The 22436-nt window shown below is 40.6% G+C and overlaps 1 protein-coding gene across 3 annotated transcripts; it reads right to left on the bottom strand.

The window, feature by feature from the left end:
* Window positions 1-2225: 2225 nt before the first annotated feature.
* Window positions 2226-22270, bottom strand: MED10 (mediator complex subunit 10). Of its 3 annotated transcripts, XR_012581358.1 has the most exons (5): window positions 22041-22270; window positions 21775-21858; window positions 20342-20444; window positions 4485-5106; window positions 2226-3534 (listed from the first exon to the last, which is right to left on the bottom strand). XR_012581358.1 is itself a non-coding variant. In XM_026791777.2 (4 exons), the coding sequence occupies exons 1-4, from the start codon at window positions 22160-22162 to the stop codon at window positions 4870-4872; spliced, it is 546 nt and encodes a 181-aa protein (XP_026647578.1). In that variant the 5' UTR covers window positions 22163-22270; the 3' UTR covers window positions 2226-4869. The 3 variants fall into 3 exon arrangements, 2 of the variants coding, with proteins under 2 accessions (XP_026647578.1, XP_005484320.1); XM_026791777.2 differs by having other exon boundaries at window positions 2226-5106; XM_005484263.4 differs by lacking the exons at window positions 2226-3534; window positions 4485-5106 and adding an exon at window positions 18470-19302 and having other exon boundaries at window positions 22041-22251.
* Between the last annotated feature and the right edge of the window lie 166 nt (window positions 22271-22436).

Below are 22436 nucleotides of genomic sequence, written 5' to 3'. Positions count from 1 at the left end.
AAGAACAAATTTATTTGCTGTAAGTTTCTCTTTTGTTTTTACAGTTTCAAATTATTTTCTTGCAAGCCTTATTCATGGCCAGTCCCACATCCTGGGACTCAAATTAAATTCTTCGCATCTTATTCATTTAGTGAAGAACATAGATGTGTGAAAAGCCCCTAAAAGCAGGTATAACATAGAAAATGAATGCAATAATCCACAAATATTTCAATATGGAGACTATTATGCAGTTAGCACATAGCAGCTAAATTAGAAGCAGGTAAGCAACAAAAATAATCCCCAAGCTTCATAAACTCATTTGAATGGAAAAGTACAGTTGCAAGAGCATCCAAATTTGAAACATGCTCTGCAGTATCCTTAGCATATGGTGTTTACTAACCCTGCAAGTATTCAGAGCCTTGTTACTGAAGGAGATGGTCTGGTGGTGTTATCTGGAATAACCCTCTTCCTCCTCCCTTTTAATGCTGGAGAGAGTAAATCATTCAGGTATTCAAGGATTTGCATGCATTTTTGGAAACTGTAGACTGACTTCCCTGTTATTATTTAACCAAAGAATCAAGACTGGCCACAATTAGCAGTGAGGCATTAATGCATGAGCTTAGTCTTTGTGATATGAAACATCAAAGGGAAAGAGAATTAAAAAACAATTTTGACTGAATTAAATACAACTGATTTGCCTAACTTGACTTATGGCGTGTGGAAGGTGGCTCCTTCACCACTTTCAAGACAGTTGCAGAACAGGTTTGGTCACCTGGTAGCAGGACAGAAGCAGAATGCTGCACCTGTGGAAGTATCCAAGCTGTCCATGCATAAACCACATTCTATTGACAGGAGGCAATGGCAGGGGGCAGTAGTGTTAGGTTTCCATTTGTAGTGGACAGAAGTCCCCATCTGCCTCCTTGGCTTGCTATCTAGATCGATCCATGGCTTGCCAGGGGCACAGATCCAAGGTGCAGCAGAGGAGCTACCACGGAGCTTGGGCTATCACTCCCTGCTGCTTATCCACATGGGTGCCAGTAATACTGCCAGAGGAGATCAGTGGGGTCAGGAGTGCCTACAAGGATCTGAGAGTGAGGGTCAGGAATTATAGGCTGGCCAGCCTGCAAAAACCCTGGACCAAGGCTCCTTGGAGCACATTTCTGGGCCTATGCAGAAGAAAGTAATTAGGAAGAATCTTCATGGGTTTACCAAGCACCGGTCACACCTGAACAACCTGATTGCTGTCTGTGATAAAATGACTGGACTTGTGGACAAAGAGAGAGCAGTGGATGACTTTGACCCTGTCTTTAGCACTTGTCAGCCCTTTTTAAAACACCCTTCCTTCTCTCAACTTAAAAAATAAAAATTACAACCAATGAAGTTCTGTAGTACTTCTGCCAGTTAGCACATGGGTCCTTAGTAGCTTCTGACCCCAGTGAGTTGTTGTCATGGAAGAAGAACTCACACAAACAACTATGTGAGTCAACTTATGGCTTTGCCCTGCTGCAGATATAGGGAAGATATTCTCATATTTATTTCAATGAAAAAACAACACAGACTTCCATTGTATTGACAGATTTTTCTTCCACATATAAGTAATGGTGCACACCCAGACCTTTTGGTGGAGGTCTGCAGTCCAGCTGAGCAGATATGGGCTGGCAGAGCACCTGGGATAATGGCACAAATGAGGAGAGAAAAAACAAATAAAGTATCAACAAAAGGACATGAAACTGAAGAGATCAGAGTAGTAGTTGTAGAAGAAACTTTCTGAGCCTCTGTTCACCCTGACAACAACGAGTCACATTTCTGGGATCACCAGCAACATTGCACCTGCAGGTTTAAAGCATTGTCTGGAGACAGAAATCTTTCCTTGCTTTTTGGCTGAGAGCAGGTCCACCTTCCCCTTGTCTTTCCTGTATTTTTCCCATCTGGGTAAGTAAAGGCATTGCATGGAGATCTCCTGACATCTTGACAACCTTCTGTGTCACATGCCATCAACACTTATTACTCTTCTTGACCTCCACCACTGCTTTTAAGGTCTTCCCTTTCTAGGCAAACCCATCCAAAGCCTTCTGCTGCAGTTCTCTATAGGTGATGCAACACGCTCATCCCTGGAGGGCACTAAAGCCACTCCACTCTGCCCACAGGCACATTCACATGGGTCTGAACAGACCATTCCTGTCTCTGTCAAGTAGTTTCTTCCAGAAACAGACCCAAACTTCAGGGTGCTTTTTGACAGCAGTGAGATGCTGGATGCAGGAATAGGACACATGCACTTGCTTTCTTTGCACTTGCTTTTTTTTTTTTGAAGACCTACACCTTCATCAGCACATGGAAAATACACCCTCATCTGGGGCAAAAGCTCAGCAGCTGTCCAACTCCTGAAGACAACAGCAAGAACACAACCACAGACCAGATTTCACCCCATGCTGGCAGCCCATCCACACCTTTGCCTTTTAGTTCTACCACCTCCGTATGTTGATGCTGACCTATTTCTCTATCAGCTTTTTTCTGTAATAATTACATCTAGACCAATAATGATTCCTGAATTAGACTTAAGATTTTACTTTTGCTAACAATAACTTCTTGGCCTTTATATACAAGGTGTGCTTCCTCTTTGCACATAGACTTGAACACAATATCACATGAGTGGGTTTGAATCTGTCTGTATTAAGAGCCTCCACTGATAGCTTTTGATCTGGGATCTTTACCAGTTTCCATTGCAATCATTGATATTTGTCTATATGTTGCTTGTTACATGTTTATATTTTTGCTTGTGTATTTGCTTGTCTGTACATAATATTCCTTGCTTGGATTGTTTTACTGTTTCTATATACATTTAATTACAATGCTTACGATTATAATCCACATTTGGCTTCTATCACAAAGCAGACACATGCTCCCAGCAAATTATTATTCACAACAAAACTGGTGAATGTTACAAAGGTGAGCTAGGGATTCATAAAGTTACATGTATTTAGTAGTAAAATAAGTTAATCTGTTCCATTCAGTGATTTCTACAACTACAGCCTATGGTATCTCCTGCGCATGCTGACTTACATAGTGAAAGTGTAATTAAATAGGTGATCATTGGAGCTACAGCTGCTCTTTAAGCTTCTTAGTATTCAAGTAAAAGTAAGAATGAGTTATATAATTAGAAGGAGGGAATCAAATAATTTCCACCTGTATTCTGGTTTACAAGGTTAGTAGCACTGCATTTGTGTTAAGCATGAACATATATATCACCTTGGCTTCTCTTTTTTTCAGAAGTGGAACTGGTCTGGGAGTACCCAGATGACCTTCTGAGACGGTCAAAGTGCAGGAAGGAAGAAATGGTATTAATCATTCTAGCAAGGCAAGGAGTTATGCACTCAAGTGTTGTCCAGTTACCCCTCCTAGTGCCTAGATTCAAATTTTATATTCTCAGAAGTTCTATTTTGCTTGATGCCTGAGCCATAAAAAAAATCTGGCTAGAAGTGTCAATGTTTACATGCTAACAATTCCCATTCTTTCAAGTCCTGTAGGGGATGGTCTCACACAGTACACAGACAGGAGCTAGGGAGGAAAGAGAACACAGTGAGTAGAGAAAGCAATTCTGTCATCTCTTTTATATAAGAACCCTGAGGTTGACATCAGAGACAATGCTGCAGAGACAGTGTTTCTCTGTCTGTGGAAAGCAGAATCTAAAGCTCTTTTTGAACACTCACTCCATGAAACTTCATTGCAGTTTCTCAAGTGGCACTTCACAGGCTAATTTGAACTGCAAGCAACCAACAAGTACCCTGCTGATAGCAGGAGTCTTTCCTTGCACCAAACTTCACAGGATGTGACAAATGTGTGTGAGTGAGGGAAGGGCCAGAGATCACTTTTAGGCTTTTGCAGAAAGACTAGAGTTAGCAGAACTGGCTTACTACTGCTCAGTCCTTGCTCCCTCAATCGAACCCTTTGCATGTGCATATTCACCTTCCTTTAATCTGCCACACCTTACCCCCACAAATAAAGGGTTGGAACGTTCTTGATACCAGGAAGTCTGACATGGAAAAGCCCTCAGCATTCCAATCTGTCCTACTTTGTATGGAATAATTATTGATTATTGAATCAGAGACTTATGGCAACTATAGATCAAGTTTTAGAACACTTGCCTAGAAGCAGCTGAATACCCAATGTGACAGTGATATATTCAAAAAACAAGGACTGTAACCCTTTCAAATTAAAGTAGTGAAAATCAATACAAAACCCTATGAGAAAGGTGGCATTAATTACAAAAAAATATTCTCCACCCATCTTATCATTCTTTGCTCAGTTTTACTCATATAAACATATACACTGGTACTATGGGATGGATCACTTCTGCTTAACATGAAGAATGAGATGTGCCAGCCACTGAATCCCTGCCATGTTTTCTGAAATCTTTTTGTTGGTAGCTGTATTGGGCCACTTATTTTGCAACCCTCAGGAGTCCCCAGTTCCTGAAGCATAATCTTTTGCCTCAGGAATTCACTTACAACAGCCTCCAAAAATGTTGGGCAAGGCAGCTGCCCATTTTCTGTTATTTCCTCATTTTGAGTGTCTTGTGGGGGCAGCCTGTCTTCCTGCTGGAATTCCAGGATGGGAGGGACACAACCCACATGATATAGCCATGCAGCCATTCTCTTGTTGTCAGAGTGCCGGTCTTCCACTGCCAAGGCACCTTCCTCAGCTGCTATTGATTTTATTTCTGTCACATACACCATTGGCCTTTGATGCTGGTCATTCTTCCAACCTGTGCTCTAGTGCTTTTTGGGGTGCTTTCATGTAGATAGTTTCTGTTCATGCTGTCATCTCAGTCTGTGTATCTCTGGTCTTTTCCTCCAGCCTGAGTGAAGACATGACAGACTTTGAGAGCAGGGCTTAAAGCACATGCCTTGCCTCAACCTCTCTTATGAGCTGGAGAAACTCTAAAGTTGCTGGGCTTTCTTCTGTCTTATCTGTAGGTATCAGAATGCATGGGGAGAATGAGTATATTCTCATAAAGCCTTCCAGAAGCACTAACTTGAACAGTGGTCTATACATGCAGATATACTCCTCCCAGCTATGGAACCAGACCTGAGATGTCAAGTGTAGAAATTCTCCTTCTGGAAGAGTTCCCTGTGGAAAGAGGAATCAAATATCAAATTAAATGTCAATAGTTTGCCACCATCTCCCCCTTTTTGCTCAGCTGCTTAAGCCTCAATGAAATACAAGAAAAAAAATCCAACAGAGAACAAAGCTCACAGATTCAAATAAATTATTTTAACAACTCACAGAAAAAATTCTTGTTTTTCAAAACCTTATATATGGAGAGACCGTCCTTCGTCTCAAGTCTTCGAGAGACCATTGAAAGACAATACATATGTGAGGTTTGGAATTCCTAAAGCAAATCTCTCCTGAAATACTTTATTTTTAAGGTTTGATAGACGTACACAGAGCTATAGAATTGCATGTGCAAGAATAACAGTAGTTCCTGCTGGAACTATGCACTATGCTTATCTCCATGGCAGCCAAGCAATTAAGAAAAGAATAAGCAAACATCTACTGCTGCATATTTCTTTCCCTCAGCCCTCTTCCTGTTTTTTGTTATTTGTCAGCAATATGTACTATGTTATTTTGGATCAGAAACATCAAGGTTAAAAGAACAGTTACTGAACAGCGCAAAACATTTTATATCCAGCCCTTCAAAGTTCTGCTCCTGCGGGAGGTATTCAGCCTGATCCTGTCCCACCTGGAATGAGGAGGGACTAAGGAATGAGTGCTGTAACAACTGGGTATCAGCTATCAGCTCTTCCCAGAAGCAGCTCTGCCAAGTCTTCCACTTCACACTGGCAATTCATTGGCCCCAGCCATTATCTCCTTTGCCTCATCACACAGGGATGTCTACATCTCGTGCTGTCCTATTGTTGGCACTGTGAATCTTTGTGAATCCATGGCCCCTTCTCTGGTTGCTGACACTGACTTCTCCACATAAGCAGAGGCTAGAGTGTGAGACTGCACAGGAAAAATAGAATAAAGAATATTTTAGGAAGAAGGTAAGAGAAACTGCAGTTGAAGCAGGACTTGATCAGACAGCCATATCAACCAGCAGTTTGCTTATATATGGCTGTGCTCATCTATCCACACTTTTCTCCATTTCCCTATGCTTCTGATTCCTGCCTCCACCTTGATATCTTTTTCCCACCTTTGTCTCCTAAATAAACAACTGTAGTTACTTTTTCCCCATTGGTTCCAGTTTTGCTACATCCATAATCACATTTGGCATTTCTGATACCTTTAGCTATTACATCTCAACCTTACATGATACAGAACCATTAAGGTTGGAAAAGACCTCTGTGATCATCCAGTCCAATTGTTAACCCAGCACTGCCAAATCCACATCTAAATCATGTCCCCAAGCGCCACATTTACACATTTTTAAATACCTTCATGGACAGTGACTCTAACCACTTCCCTGGGCAGCCTGTTCCAATGCTTGACAACTCTTTCTGTGAAGAAGTTTTCCCAAACCTTTACAAGGTTTATTGATATGGTAACATGGACACTGAGGGTTTTTTACCAAGATTGCACTCCCCAAAAAGACTCCAGTATTGCCTTCCAGTTCTCTTACAGTTACCTGGGAAGCTTGTCCTTCTCTCACACAGTTCCCCATAACCAGCTGTGAAAAACAGCCATTTTTCATGGTGTTACTCTGTAATGTTTGCCAGCTGCTCACTTTGCTGTTTGTTATGTTTGGCAGTTTCTCTTGTTATGTTCCCTATTTTCTCATGTTCTGTTCCATTACCTAAGCCTCACCATGGGGCCTCATAGTCATCCTCATAATGTATTTCAGTGGGGAAAATAATCCATAATGTCTCCCGGTGCAGAAATCACAGAAAAATACAAATAACTTGTCCCATAGATGGAATCACAATAAACATGATTGGAAAGGATTTCTGGAAGTCATCCAGGTGAGTCTTGAGAATTGCCAAGGCAGGAAATTCACCACCTCTTTGGTCAACCTGTTTCAGTGCTTAACTGCTCTCACCATGGAAGAATTCCTTCCTTACACGTCACTGGCAGTTCTATTGCTCTGCCTTGCTGCTGAAAAATTTTCCTCTTGTCATTCCACTGTGCATATCTGATCCAAGTCTGGTGCAAAGTTCTCTTTTACAGCATGAAAGGAAAGTTTCTTCCTGTAACCTATGAAGCCCACTTTTCTGCTTATCTTATCACAACAGCAACATGTGTGGTTCAGGACAAACAAGAGGTTAAAAAAACCCAAAATTAACCAAATTACTTCATGAAAACAAAAGTCAGCTGCCTTTCCTCCTAAATGGTTCAAAGGCCACATCACAGTTTTCAATTCTGTGGAATCACTTCCCCTAAATCAAGGCTACCTCTCGTACAGAGAGAAAAGGAAGATGAGAGCCTTGGGTTTAGAGCAGAACAGGCAGGAAAGCTATTCCAAAGCTTTAAATGAAAGATAGTGTCAGAAATTCAGAAAAGGAACTCCATACCTGGCTAAGGATGTTAGTATTGTCTGAGTTGCTAAGCAACTACATAAGTTATTAATTTCAACGTTAAGCAAATTCTGTTATTTCAATAATGAAATAAAGTCTACTTTTTATCATTTAGAAGAAACCAAAATTTTCTTTGTAGTGATAGGATACTTCTCAATCTTTCACTTTACAGCAGCTTGCCACTAACATATAAAACTCATACAATTGTAAAAAATACAAAATTCTGAATCGAAATGTGGATACCCTGATAGAAGCAGACTTCTTTCCCCAGTTTTTCCCCTTTCCCTGAGAGGTTTAAATGTCACCAAACCTGAAGTTGATGTCTATCACTCAAGTCCTTCTACTTTTTTGTATCTGCATCTCTGTCAGCTTATGGCAGAAAGATGTATTATAGTAATCAGTGTTCTGCTGAAGGTACAGCATCTTTTTTGATGCTTATAAGATTTATGAGCTGAAACAAGCCCTAGTCAGCATAGATGTTAACTACTTCAAAAAATGCTGTTGAAATCATCCCCGAGTACAATTTTTTATTTTTTACTCTCTTTTTTGTGCTGAAATTGGTGCCAAAGCATATTCAGACATTTTGGTTGCTGTACCATCTCATGGTAAAGAAAAAAATTAATTGACATGAAAAAAGAGAAAGCCACACAGGATAAGATGTGAAATCATTTAATAGATCAGCAGCTTAAGACATTTGCAGATGTAAGTATTTACTTATGACCTTTTGTGATTTGTACTGTATAAGAAATTCATGCCACATGCTTTGAAGTAACACATAGATCATTGCATAATTTCTCATTAGTTAGAATAATTCTGCTTTTGATTGTACCATGAATAGGATGGGCCAAATGATAATTGTCACCTAGTGAAAGCTGGGGAGGTTTTACAGATCTCAACAGACCAATTTACACTGGTCAAGCACCTGATTCATCCTTCTTCCTCCTCTCCTGCCACTTCCTTATTGCTTCTTTGGGGAAGGAAGGTAATTTCACATTTGCAGTCTATCTAGGTATTTGTTTATTTTTAAATAAGGAAAAGTTTCTTCTGGGCATTATTTGAGGGTGAGCAATAGTCTCAGAACTTAATTCAAAAAGCAGCTCTTAAGCACACAGTTGCATCATGAATATTTATCTGGCCGCGTGCAAAAGCTCTGAATATCTTGGCTCCACTGCTCTCCTTCTGCATGAGACCCCCCTTTGTTGGGCAAACGCTGCCATCGCAACCAAGGGCAGCAGAAGGCGAGGGGGCTGGCAGGCAGGGAGAGAAAGCAGGTTGGGTTTTCAGGCTAATTACAAGGTTTTGTGTTCTGGGTCACCTTGTAAATGAGATACGATGCTCAGAAAGCTGCAGCCAAAGCTGCTCGGCAGAAAGTGGAGCACACGCACAAAGGTTCTGCTGGTGTTTAGCCTTTCTTGAACACAACCTGCAATTTTCACGGTGAGCAATTACAATGGCTCTAGAAAATTGGTTCCTAGGGCATCTTGCTAAATAGACAAAAGTTGTTTTTATATGCCAGGCTGTAAAACTGTTCACTCTGGGTCTGGTGAGTGATCTGTATCAATAGACTTCTTTCCTCAGAATTCTTTTGACACACTTGCTAAAATGCATTAAAATTAATTTTAACACAGCCTCAACGAAACAGATTTGAGCAGCTTTGCAAGCTAATGCTGCTTCAAAACATTTTGTCATATTGATCAGTTTAGCACTCCTTCAGTTTAAGGCTGGCATGGTTTCTGATTATCTGCACTGCACATGTAAAACATTTCTAGGCTATCTGAGGAACAGATCTGAAGGCAGCTGGAGTCTGATTTCTACATCTCCTCTGCCTGTGGCCTGTGCTTATGCTTTTCATTCACCTTATAATTCTACAACTTGAACTACATTTGCCAAAGGAATATTGTGAAAATTAGTATTTTCACTGTTCTTTGGTGGTGCCTCACCCTCACTCCTGCTATTTTCTGGATGACAGTGGGCCGGTTGTTTATTTACACAGTAGGGTTCTGTTTTCAAATGCTGCTTCACATAAATGAGCACCAAGGGCACTTTCACTCTTAAAACACTGCACAGGGTGTATATAGACTCAGACCATACCAGGGCTGATGCCCGACACAGGGAATGGATGTTGTGGGGACACTTTGGGGGCCCCTCAGGTAATTGCAGCTTAACACACCTGCACATTGCACCTCAGCTTTACCTGTGCAGCTCTGCAAGCAAAGCACTTGCTGCTGAATATTTGCAGCCCTGGGGCTTTTTAAAAGCTGTGTAGATGCGGCACTTAGGGTGTGTTTTAATGTTGGACTTGGCAGTGCTGGGTTAATGGTTGGACTCAATGGCATTAAAGACTTTTTCCAATCTGAACAATTCTATGATAGCATTTATCCGAGGTGTTGATGAGGACATCGGGATGGACTTCTGTCCCTCACTATTCCCAGTCTGCTCCTCACAGACTATTCCCAGCACACCACTAACAAAACTTACTCTTTTAGGGTGTTGGCTTTGTTCCTGTCTGCCTTGAGCAACACGGATAAGTCACAGAGAAAAAACAGAGAGAAAAACAAGGGATACAATGAGTCATCACTTTGATAGCTCAGATCAGGCACATAACTGCTAGAGCTTGCTCATAAATTTGGGGGTCACAAGGTTTAGTTTACATCAGAGCCATCATGTCTAAAACCTACTTTTGGACTCTGCCTGCTTTTTAGTGAAAGATTTTAGCCTAGCTTTTGTTACTAAGACAAAGAATGCCTGAGTGAAACCTTATGTTCTCCAATTATAAGAATTTCTCAGGAATGTAGTAGGGCTGGTAAGATGATCTTGTCTCTACTAGCCTTATACATAAGTATTTTATTAAGTCCTTTATCTTCTTTTGAATTCCCTGGGTTTAATATTTACAGTAACACTCTGGTTTTGCGCTTTTTTTTTTATCTTAGTTGCAGTAATACTAAAGGTTGTTGTTGTATAAGAGCTTCAACTGCATAAAAAATCCAGTAAATTTTGCATATTCTCTCTGCAACAATAGGACAGCATCTTCCTTTAAAATACATCAGTCCTTTGAAATTAGCAAGCGATATGTTGGTCAGTACACCTAAACACTAAAGAAGCAGTAAATCAATCTCTGCCCTTGGGTCCCTCGGTTCCACAGTAATTGCAAAAGATGCAAAATTAAACAAGATTTTCATTCTAGTGAGCAGAGTCAATTCAGACCAATGAAAGAATGGGAGAATATTGTCTATTCCTCAGGCAAATCTAAATCGCTCATCCTGCCCTTACTAGGGCTGCCTCAGGACTGTTGCAAAGACAGCTACTATAAAAATGGACCAGAATAGCCTTTTGTCTCATCATCACATCTCCCCAAATACTGCTGCCTCTGCAATACTTTTTTCTGTTGCTATTCCCAGGAGATAAACCAGCTTCAATAATTTGCAGCAATTTATAATTATTGATGAGTCTTCAGGTTGCCTTCTTTGAAGGGAATACATATCCCATTAACCATGTATTTGATTATTAGGACCCACTTCAACCCCCTCTTATTCTACTGACAACTGGGCAAAATTGTGTGGAAATTGTTCTGCAGTTTTCTAGCTCTGCAGTTTACCAGATCACTTAGAGAAAACAGACCAGGAAAATTGCCCTAATTCCTTTCAATTTTTAATAGCTCTCTTGTGCTGGGGCTTTAATCTGTATGAAATTGCTAAAGCACTGAGTAAATAAAGCAGCTGTTACAGCTCATGGAGCTGCAATATGGCCATGGCTTCCTGGAGAATGTTCAATACTACTACACATAGTACATACAGTCACTTAGAAAAATATAAGTTAGTAGAGAATATAGAATTATAGTTAAAAAAAGGACTCCTGGATTTTTACATGAGAAAATGTCAGTACTGTATGATATGCACAGTGTGGTGTGGGATCATTACAACCTGACAGATGCACAATTCCAGTGCATACCTGTATATTTAAATACCATTTTTATATCTGTTTACACATAATTGCTAACATGTGTCTGTGGCTGTTTAAATGATTGTACAACTGCAGGCTATGATAGTTTGAACTTTTACATATTCATTTAAATGTGTCTGTGTTTACTTGACCAGCCCCAGAGAGCAGATAAGAAGATAAGAAAAGGAAATGCCAAAGCTTGAGACAGAAATTCTTTTTTTCTGTACTTCTCAAAATGCATCTGATGTAGTTCCCAGATGGCTTACAGGGGTGAGTTAACAGGCTACAATATTAAAACTCAGTCTATTAAGCTGTTTTGAAATTAATGTTATATCAGTGGCAAGAGGTCTTAGGCACCACAATATGGTTTTATGCTAGAGGATCTTTGTGCAAAGGAGAATGTCTCCATAACTCCCAGTTTAATATTTACTCTCAAAAAGCACATGTACCTGATCCAGCAAATGCACGTGGGGCTGACGTCTTTTTCCTTTGCAATCATTTAGAAAAGCGGATTTCTAAACATTCTGTCAGTGTTGACAAATCCTTTGAAAAAATACTGGAGGGTTTTATATGTGAATCAAAATTGACATATACTTTATGCAAATGTTTGCTTAAAAGCTGTGTACATTGTCTTTGCCATAAATGGCATGGCTCTGGCTAAATACAGTGTGTGCAGATACCTTTGTAGGTCAGGAATTTGACTTGCCAACTATATTTGTAATCCTGAAATAAGGAAGAACACTTCAATCATAGAGAAACAGCCAATGCAAGATTATATATTAAGGAAAGTATGTATTAGAAATAAGCTAACACAGCTTTTGGTGCAGGGAAGGCTTTACATGCATACAGGGAGGGCTGTTGGAGCTGCCTAACAGTGTGTGTGAATGTCAGACATCAAAGATGCATAGACAGGCTCTGTTTGATTCCTGATGGTCTTCAGCAAGATAACTTATAAAGAATCTTAGAGCATCTCAGGTTTTAAAAAGACTGAAGTAAATACTGGAAACAGTTCAGAGAAGAGTGGCAAGTATGATCTGAAGCACACAAAGGTTTCTGTATGCACAACAGCTAAACAGAGTAGCCTGAAACCTGGAAAAAATATGATTGGGAAGGGAATATTTCAGTATTCTATACAACCACAAGGGAAGAGAAGGAAATGTGTTCTCCATACATCTTCCAATGCAAGCACTAAGAATTAAATTGGTGGATAACTGAATCAAAACAAATGAAAGTAGACTTCTTCACATAATGCAAATATGAACCGTGGAATGCCTTACTCTGAGATTTTGTAGATGCTGCAGTTTAAAGGCACCCAGAGGGCAGCCCAAAAAATTCATGGAGGAAAGTTTGAGACTTATAAAGCTCAAAGGTAATATACATCAAGATGATGATGTCACAGAATTATAGAATTGTTAAGGTTGGAAAAGACCCTCAAGATCATTGATCCCAAACATTAACCCAGCACTGCTAAGTTCACCACAAAACCACATCCCCAAGTGCTGCATCTACGCATCCTAAATCAGTGGAGACTAGGGAAGCACGGCCAGTCAGTCAGCTGTGCACTGCTACACTGTTCTGAAGCACAATTTTCTCTGCCTGCAAATCCTCTCTTCACATGCCTGTGATGTTTCCTTAGGCTGTTTGTGCTCCTCAGATAATGATATAAGGTAACAGCAACACCAATATTTGCATGGCAAGCTTTATAACTGATTCTATGATAAATTTTGAAGCCAAAAAGATGAGACAAAAAAAGAGGAAATTACTTCTTTCTTTTGCTTTCATCATGCTCTCAGTGAGTTACAACATGTACTCCTAGGGGTTCTTTCCCTTCCACTCAAATCTAAGTAGAGCATCTAAGCTGAGCAGCAAGTTAGACTTTTCTTGGAATCATAATGCTCTGCAATGATGAGTATCAGCCTCTAGAGATGACAGAGATTATGTGTCATCTGCAGAGCAACTTTAGGAAGTCCATTTATATAAAAGCAGAAAGTCTCTCCAAGGAAACAGTGTACCTGTGAATCTATGCACCTTCTGCAGTGTGCTGCATAAGAGGAGAAATTCCCAGGCTGGGTAACAAGCAATGTCACATCCTTTATGCCTAAGTTCTCTGAAAGAAGAAATGTTGTTGGGTTTCTTTCACACACTTCTCTTAAACAGGATGTGCTGTATCACTGAATCCATCTTTTGTTGTATTGAGTAGCAGATGCCTATTCAATTATTCATTTAAGTATGGTAACCTAATAAGTGATGACTGTAAATTTTATTAAATAATCTTAGACCGAGTGACATCTGGTGTTTGATCAGAGATCTATTCAAAGCCATTTTTATCTGCTGGAACTTCTTGGGTCTTATGCTTTGACCAAATCAGACAATGTCTCAAAAAAGTATAGGTCAAATGTAATAAAATATTAGGTAATAGTCTATTATTGAAAAGGTAGCAATACTTTAAAAGAAATAAGCTTGAAAATGGAATTTCTCATATATTTAAACGAAAATCTCTTACTTTAGCAGTGTGTTTCTAAGGTGACTCAGAATAAAATATTTTCTCTACAAAAATGGGACCTATCAGTGATTTCAGAGACAATCACAAGTTTCTGTTTGTTTACTGACAAGGACTGAAAATTTCCATGATGGTACAGAAGTGGCTTGGTATATGCCATTACATTTATATAGACACAAGAATTTTGAAACCCTAGTAACACTCCAAATAAAAGTTTATGAATGTCAACCATTAGCATGTTGGTTTTTTTGCTGCAGAAATTATATAAATATTACCCAAGTAACTTGTTAAATAATGCAGCATGATACTAATTTGAAGTACCTTTTCCCAGATTATATATAAAAGCAGCTTTGTCTTCCTTTGAGGAATATTTGGAAAAAATTTGCCTAATGTTATGAAATTGCAAACAGCAAGTGAAGTAGATTCAGGTCAGGCCTGTAGGAAAAGAAATTTTAAGTGTCATTACTTAGCACATGGAGGGACTTTTCTTCCAAGAGAGGAGAAAGAATTGTTTTGGAAATTTTCATACTGTGCAGAAAGATGTTTCATTTTTACTGTCTGCATTACATCTTGTTGAGACTAAATACAATCTAGTTCTCAGTATGAAATATGTCACAATACAGAAAATACAGATTCCTGACTCAAGATAATTGCAAGAGTTGTTACAGAAGTATCCTTTATTGTGTGCTCACTTCTCCATTACTTTAATTAAGAAAATATACAGAAGGATCTTAAGCATATGGAAGTAATTGAAATACATGCAGCAAGCAGAGTTTTCTCAGAGCAGGGCAGATATTCGTGTCACCTTGGCTCTCTGCTCTGCAGAGCTGGAAGGACATCTGGCACTTGCCCAGAAACGCTGCAGCTATTAATCATGGTAGAGTAAGAAATGACTTTGTGTTGAAACATGAGTATCCAGAAATATTCTTGGCAGGGATATTTCTCTATTATGAACTTGCTGTTAAACTGAGTGTTTGGAACACTTCTTACAGGTTTTTAAGTCTCAGTTTATAGAATTCACCTTTTAAATACATTTATTTAGCAAGGTTTCAGGAAAACTACAAGTTCAGTGAGTAGTTTCTAAGTGATCTAGTTAAAATCTCAAAGATCACTTAGGGCAAAAAGAAGTGGATTGCACGGTTTATCTGCTCTATTTCTGTGATCAGAGATGAGATAATAGAGTACCTGGGGTAACTGCTAGATTCACACAACAAGCACTTTCAATCACTTAGGAACTGCAGTCATCAAGAAAGCAATTTATAAAAACATCACAATATGAAATGTCTCGGAAATTGTCAAACCATTCCCACCACTTAGCAGTTCATCCAACCAAATTAGAAAGGTCAACCACAGAAACCCAAACTGCACTGCCTAGGATGACTTTTTTTGCCATGAAGAGACTTTTCTGAGTGGTATTAGAGAAACAGATTGTCTCAGGGACACTGGTGATTCATCTTACGCTGAGAACTGGCTAACAATGACAGTGCCTTGATCTGCATGAAAAAAAAAAACAAATTAACAAGAGCTATAGGTTGGATAAACCAACAGCTCAGCAGCATCCAGCTCCTGTAGCATCTATGTCTGTCTCTGTCAGATTGCATAGCTCCTCATTACTTGTTCTTCACAAGGAGGTTTAAGCAAAAAATGTTTCAAGGACAGAAGGCTGGGCACTCAATTGTTTCTCCTTCCAGTAAAAAAAGGGACAGAGAGGATGCTGAGCCTTAACAGGTTGCAGCAAAATCCTTATTATCTTCTTGATCCATTTCTTTCTCTGCCTGAGCAAAAGAATTTTACACTGACTTTATCCTAAACAGAGTAGAGGAGCACACACTCCATTTTAAAGAACTGTGTACTGAGCACCATTATCCAGCATCTTCTATCTCACAATGTATGTTATAAAGATAATTGTCAAAAAAATAATTACCTGTAATTACATACTCAGTTTTATTTCCAAAATCTTATTAATCTTACTAAAAATTCAAGGATGCACTTGAAACCTGAATGGCTTAAAACTTTCCTTTGAGATAATTAAAGGCCAACAAAAATCTGTTTTAGAAGCTTTGCTGCCTGGCTGATGTTGTTTTAATGTTATCCCTAAAAAAATTCCATCTCACCCCCAAACCATGTAGGTAAGAGAGTGGGAAAGAGATGTAACAGTCTCCTTCACCAAATGCCTTGAAGGTTAGCATCAAACAAAGCAGACATCAGGATAATTCAGACATGTGCTGCTTTTCAGAGAACCAATTAACAAATGAGAAAAATTAGGTTTTTCCTGTTCCATCTGCAACTGGAAATGGAAAGCACCATTGTTTCTACCAATTCTCATTCTACATTATTAACTCATATACACTCATTCTGGCCACCTTTTCTTGTCTGAAGCAAATATAATTTACAAGAGTTACCTCTCTTCAATATTATGCTAAATATGAACAGTTGCAGCAATAGCAATATTTTGAATTGCTAGCCCAGAAATCGTATGCCAAGCAAGCATAAAATAATAGAATAAAAAAGTATCAAAAGTTAGAACAGAAGCTGAGCAGAAAACATGAAATTATCATGAAACCTGATAATTTAACTGAGAGTTTTTCTGGGTTTGTTTATTGGTGGTTTTTTAAATTTATTTTTATTCCCAATGTATATATCCACTGCCCAAGAAAAAAGTTTTCATACATTTCTCACAAAACACAGGCAGCTGAGATTTTGTGATGATGTGACCTAATGTTATACCCTAATCCTCCATCTCCAGTAACTAACTCAGTCATCATGTTTACCGCAACTACCTAGATATCCAGGGAAAGCATATGATCCACACTTTGGCTGTAAATGACCTTTCTGAGCTGGGGAAGCCTGAAACCTTCTTCTCATCAGCAGGCATGGGTGTCAGTGTTATGGGGGTAGCCATCGTCACTGTGGCCAGCCTTGGGCACTTAATTCATTAACTAATGACAACAACAGATCAATGCACTTACAGAGCAGATATTTCACACATTTTCAGGGCCTCTGGGCTGTGGAGCTGTTCATCCCTCACTGCCCTCTAAATCCAAGCTGATCCCAGGACAAGGGGTGGTGGCTTCAAACTGAAAGTGGGCAGGTTAGGGTGAGGTATTAGGAAGAAATTCTTCACTGTGAGGGTGGTGAAACACTAAAATGGGTTGTCCTTCTCAGCTGTGCATGCCCATGTCTGGAAGTGCTCAAGGCCAGGTTGGAGAGGGCTTTGAGCAACTTCCTCATGGCAGGGGAGTTTAAACTAGGTAACCTTTAAGATCCCTTCCAGTGGAAACTATTCTGTGGCTCTATGAATCCATGAGGTATAAGTAAGACTTCTGGGAACACCAGTCTTTAAAAGAGTCCTACTCCAGCAAATCTGACACACAAGCTGGCGTCAGTGCTAGGTGACAGAATACTCCAGCACCCAGACCAGTATCTACAGGCCTCTTGCCTCCTAAATGTTCTCTCAACTATCATTTAAATATCGTTTCCCCTGCCTGCTGTCAACAATTTTGCTCTTAAGCTCCTTTTCCAACTACATTATACACACACAAAAAATCCTTTTTACCTGTGTCCTATATACATCCCACTTGGCAGTCACAAACCTTGCTCCAACAGCTCCTAGGGACCCAGAGCATCCAGGCTGAGCCAAACACAAACATGGAGCACCTTCTCCTTGTCACTTTTCGAAGTTCATACAGTAAAATTGTGAAGGCGAAAGTGATTAGAGGTGGAACAAATACAAGAAAAAGCGAGCGTGCATGGCAGGGTAATATTAGGCAGCAACTCAATTAACCTAGACTGGTAGGTAACCAAGTTTAAAAGGAACACCTAGTTTTGGTTTTGTTTTTCCTCTTGCTGTGTCAAAGTCTGGTGGCACCCGGCATCTCGGATGGGCTGTGCCTCAGGCAGGTAACTGAGCACAGAGTGCTTCGGGTGTGCAAACTATGCCATCAGTAATTCCAAACATGCCTAAATCCCTGCTAAGTCTTAGCCAAGTAGGCAGGCCAGCACATGCACATAGTGCTGTCTTGGAGCTCCTACCCAAAACCACTCAATTTGGCAACTAGAAGAAAGCTAAAGCAATAAAATAATTTGCTGACACAAAAAGTCAAGATAGATCTGGGAGAACAAACATAAGCACAAAGAGCTTCACAAATACCCAAGACGAAAAGGGCTCCTCTTGCTCCCACTGCAAACCCAATCTATCCCACAAGCCTCTGATCCCTGGATGAGGAGCCACCATCCTGTTCCAAACTGGGGCTCCCTCATGTATGAACAGTTACAGAACCCATAGATGAGCTCACAGCTAACCAGGACTTCAGGTGACAATTGCTGATCCCCAAAATCTCCTGTTTCAGGTACTAAAATGGAGGTTTTCATCATAAAACCAAATAAGCCAAGCTGACATCACCTTCAGATGTAAAATTTTAAGAGCCAAGTCTTGATACACATTTTATTTCTATCAGTGTGGAACTGAAGAATATGCTATTTTTTCCACAGCTTTCGGTTCACACTCCAAAGAGAAGCGTACAAAAGAAAAATGTCAGGATTCAGATTTTCTCAAATTTTTATTCAACAACCTGCTTGCAGAAAATGAATAAACAAAAGCTTACATTAAATACTGTACAAAATACCGAAGTTGTAGAGGAGCTAGTCCCCAGGTATGCTCACGTTTTATATCCTTAGCCATCTGCACTGCAGCTCCCAGAACAAAAGATCTGAAGGTTTTCCTGGCTGCAACTAATTATGACACATGAGAACTGCAGCCCTTGACAGGCTCCTGCTCAGTAGAATTTGGCAATACAAAAGCAGTCAACTGTTCTTACTGCAGTAAAAAAAACCCGAAGTTTACAAATGAAAAATAATCAAGTGTAATAAATGTATTTCTCTTAAGAAACAGATGAGCCCACAATCCTGAGGCACACTTTCCAGAAACAAAAAAAAAAACCAAAAAAAAAAACAACAACCTGTTTTTCTGCTATGGAAATGCACTTTGTGGGAAATGCTCTGCATTGATGACCTGTAACCAATTACATTTCTCAAACCCTCCAGGAAAGAAAAGCAGATTACCATAGGAAGTTTCAACCACAATCACTGAGCAGAAGTCTTCAGAAAGATTCAGCAGCTTCAGACCAGAACCATGAACAACTATCAAGCTCCTTTACAGTCACTACTGCCATTTTTAGTACAGTTCTTAGGAGGGCTTAGATTCTCTCTCTCTCCAATCAATGTTTTTATAACATGGTGTCAGTTTATGAGACATTTTTAGAGCTATCAAAGGCCAACTTAAGGAGGAGGATCTTCTCCTCTAATAGCTTTGTACTTTGCCATATCTTCTGGGAACACCTTTGTCAGTTCTTGAATTAACAGGCTTTTAAATTTCTGGAAAGAGAAAAAAATAAATGTATATACATCACTGGACAATTTATTTAGATTTCATCAAGCACTACCTAATGAACAGATATGTTTGTACTCAACATACCTCTCAGTGAACTGAAGTACCCAAAAATCCCCAAAACCACACAAACAAAGAAAATTGTATTTTCAAAATGCACATAAAATGCCCAAGTGAAATCCACGAGGAATGCATGAGGCAAACATACATGTCTGTGAATTCCCAGAAATTCACCTGCATTTTCTCCTAAGAAATACAAAGCAGTTGGACCTCTCTAGTGAACTCTGGTGCACCCATATCTGCCTGACCTTGTTAAGGAAAGCTGGTTAAGGACATGTCCTCTTGATTTGATATGGAATCCACTCCACCTTCAAAAAGCAACTCACACCTGCCTTACAAGTACATAATTTCACAAGCACAGAGAAAAGAAAAAGCTCAGGACTGATCTCCATATGTCTACATTCTGCAGTACAACTTGTCATCCTCCACACTAAGTTCAGCCAAAGAACATTCTCAGAACTTACTAAACTTCCTTTTCTGACTGTGATTTTTCTGCAGTAGTTCCAGGAGTTAAACAGTATCACAGAATGCTTAGGTTCACACTAAATGAAAGCACAAATTAAGAAACCCCTAAGCACTGGGATGCATTTTCACAAATTTTATAAAGACTGGCTGATGATTATAGAGCATATTTGACATTTTAAGCCTCTACTATCCATTCCAGACTTGAAAAATACCCGTAAAAAAACCCAAGTAAAACAGCCCTACTGTTACATATAGCTTTAATCAATATAAAATCACAGTGAAAGTTGCATCCCCTACTGTGGGATAAACTACAGATTTCCTTTCCTGAACAGGGGGTATCAGCAACAATTAAGATACAGGGATGCAGAGCAATTCGTACAAAAAAGACATAATAACAGAAGTTAATAACTGCACAAGTGAAACATACCCAGGAATGTTTACAGGAAAGTAAAAACTTATCAAATACATTGTTGCATTACACTTCCATTAATTCTGGTTTACCTTCATAGTGTCAATTTTCCCTTTCACCTGCTCATTTTTAGCCAAAGCTCGCTCCAGACACTCTTTAGTGTAAAGCTGAGGGTTGCGGCCTTGATCGATGTATCTGCAAACAGAAAAAGACCCTGCTGAAAATGATCATATTCCTACTGGGAAGCTTTCCAAGGCACAGAATTACTCATCTTGCTGCCTTTTTCTTTCTACCATTATCTGAAATGTGCATTTTAAAAACCACCACAGTTAAACTCAGCCATTTCCAAAAGGCAGCTCAAGGACAAGGCCACGGCCAGCAAACCTGTGTTTCCAGAAAGCCAGAAGAGCTTTGAATGAAGTATTAAAGGCACATAAAAAAAAAATATATATCTACCAGCTCCTGAGAGGTTATAAGCACAGATGATCAGAGGAAGATGGTCCTTTCCCAAGCAACTGGAAGGGCACAAAGCAGGAAGTGGGTGAGTTAGGACATGGTGAGCATTAAGCACACAGGAATATGGCACCCAGCAAATCAAGGATGAGGAGGAGCTGCACACACCACAGTGAAGAGTAAAAATTAACACTACTATATCAGCAAACTCATCTACAATTTTGTTTTGCAATACAATTCCTGGCAGAGGGAAACTCACAAGAGAGAACATTTAAGAGAGTCATCACAAATTTACAGCCGGAGTAAAAGCTCAATTGAAAAAAGCAATGTACAGCCAGTAGCACACTGGAGTACAGCAGACCAGCAATGCCTAAACCTAGATGAAACACCAGTAAATTAACTTACCAGCTATATCACAAAAGCTCTCTAGTATAGCTCTTCCTCTAAGTTGGTTTTTCTTTTAATGTTGCAATTTTCTGAAACTAAACACCTGAGTACTGACTTACGTTATTTTCGCTTGGAACTTTAATTCCTGATCCTCATCTAGTGTAAAAGTCTATTTTAAAAAATGAAAGCTGACTTACTAAATGGGTGTCCATGACAGGGGTGTTAGAAACTAATGTTCCTGAAGGTCCCTTCTAACCTGACTCATTCTGTGATATTATTAAATCACTAAATTTGGTAGAATTCGTGTTACTGCCTACATATGCAGAAGTAAAAAAAAGTCTGAAAGGCCACGCTGGGCAGGGCTCTGCGCAACTCATCTAGTAGGTGGCATCCCTGCCCACGGCGGGGGAGTTGGAACTAGAAGAGCTTTAAGGTCCTTTCCAACTCAAAGCATCCCGTGGTTCTATGAAGACAGGTACATATTTTATGATCTCTCCTACCTTTCTGCCTTCACACAGGCAGAAGGCACTTCTGACCTCCCTCTGCCTGCCCACGTTCTCATGAAGCATTCAGAAGGACCGGGTTTGAGACAAGCAGCCCTCAGCCAAAATACCCACTCTGCGAAGCCAGACTACCTCCAGTCACCGACTGCAGCAGGTCCCCTTCCAGGCACACACAGACTTACTCAAAAACCTCCAAGGGCACGCTGATATCGTGAAGCTGCTGCCGGCATTTGTCGATATCCTGCAAGCCCGTCACCATGAAATTCCTGTCGGGAAGAAAACGGGTCGGGTTTAGCCGGTTTCGGGGTCGCTGCGCTGCCCCTGAGGGTGGGCGTGATGCCAGCGATAGCCAGGCAGAGAGCGAGAAAGCCCTGAGGAACCACCCCGGGCCTGCAGAGGGAAAAGGCCCCGCAGCCCAGCCCGGCCCGCCCCCGACAAAGCCCCTCACAGTTTCTGATTGAGCCCCGTCTGGCTGCTGGGCTGGAAGTCGCTGACGATGATGCCGAGCTGCCTGATGTTCTCCACGAACTTCTCCAGATGCTCCTCCAGGGAGTCAAACTTCTCCGCCATCGCCGCCACCTCCCCCGCCCAGCGCCGCTTCCGCTCAGCCGCGCCTGCGCAGTACGGCGGGAGGGGCGAGGCGGGGCGGCCGCGCCCCCGGCCAGGCCACGCTCCCTAACCAAGCCACGCCCCCCAGCCAAGCCACGCCTCCAGACCAAGCCATGCCCCCTGGGCAAGCCGCGCCTCCACATCAAGCCACGCCCCCTCCCTCACGGGCGACACCGCCCCGGCTCCCACCGCCCTCGCTGAGGGGAACCCGGGTCAGCGCCGGATCGGCGGCCGC

The sequence above is a fragment of the Zonotrichia albicollis genome, chromosome 1 (assembly GCF_047830755.1).
Source record: "Zonotrichia albicollis isolate bZonAlb1 chromosome 1, bZonAlb1.hap1, whole genome shotgun sequence".
Taxonomy (NCBI): Eukaryota; Metazoa; Chordata; class Aves; order Passeriformes; family Passerellidae; genus Zonotrichia; species Zonotrichia albicollis.
The sequence above is the reverse complement of the archived record's forward strand: the minus strand, read 5'-3'. Positions and strand labels throughout refer to the sequence as shown.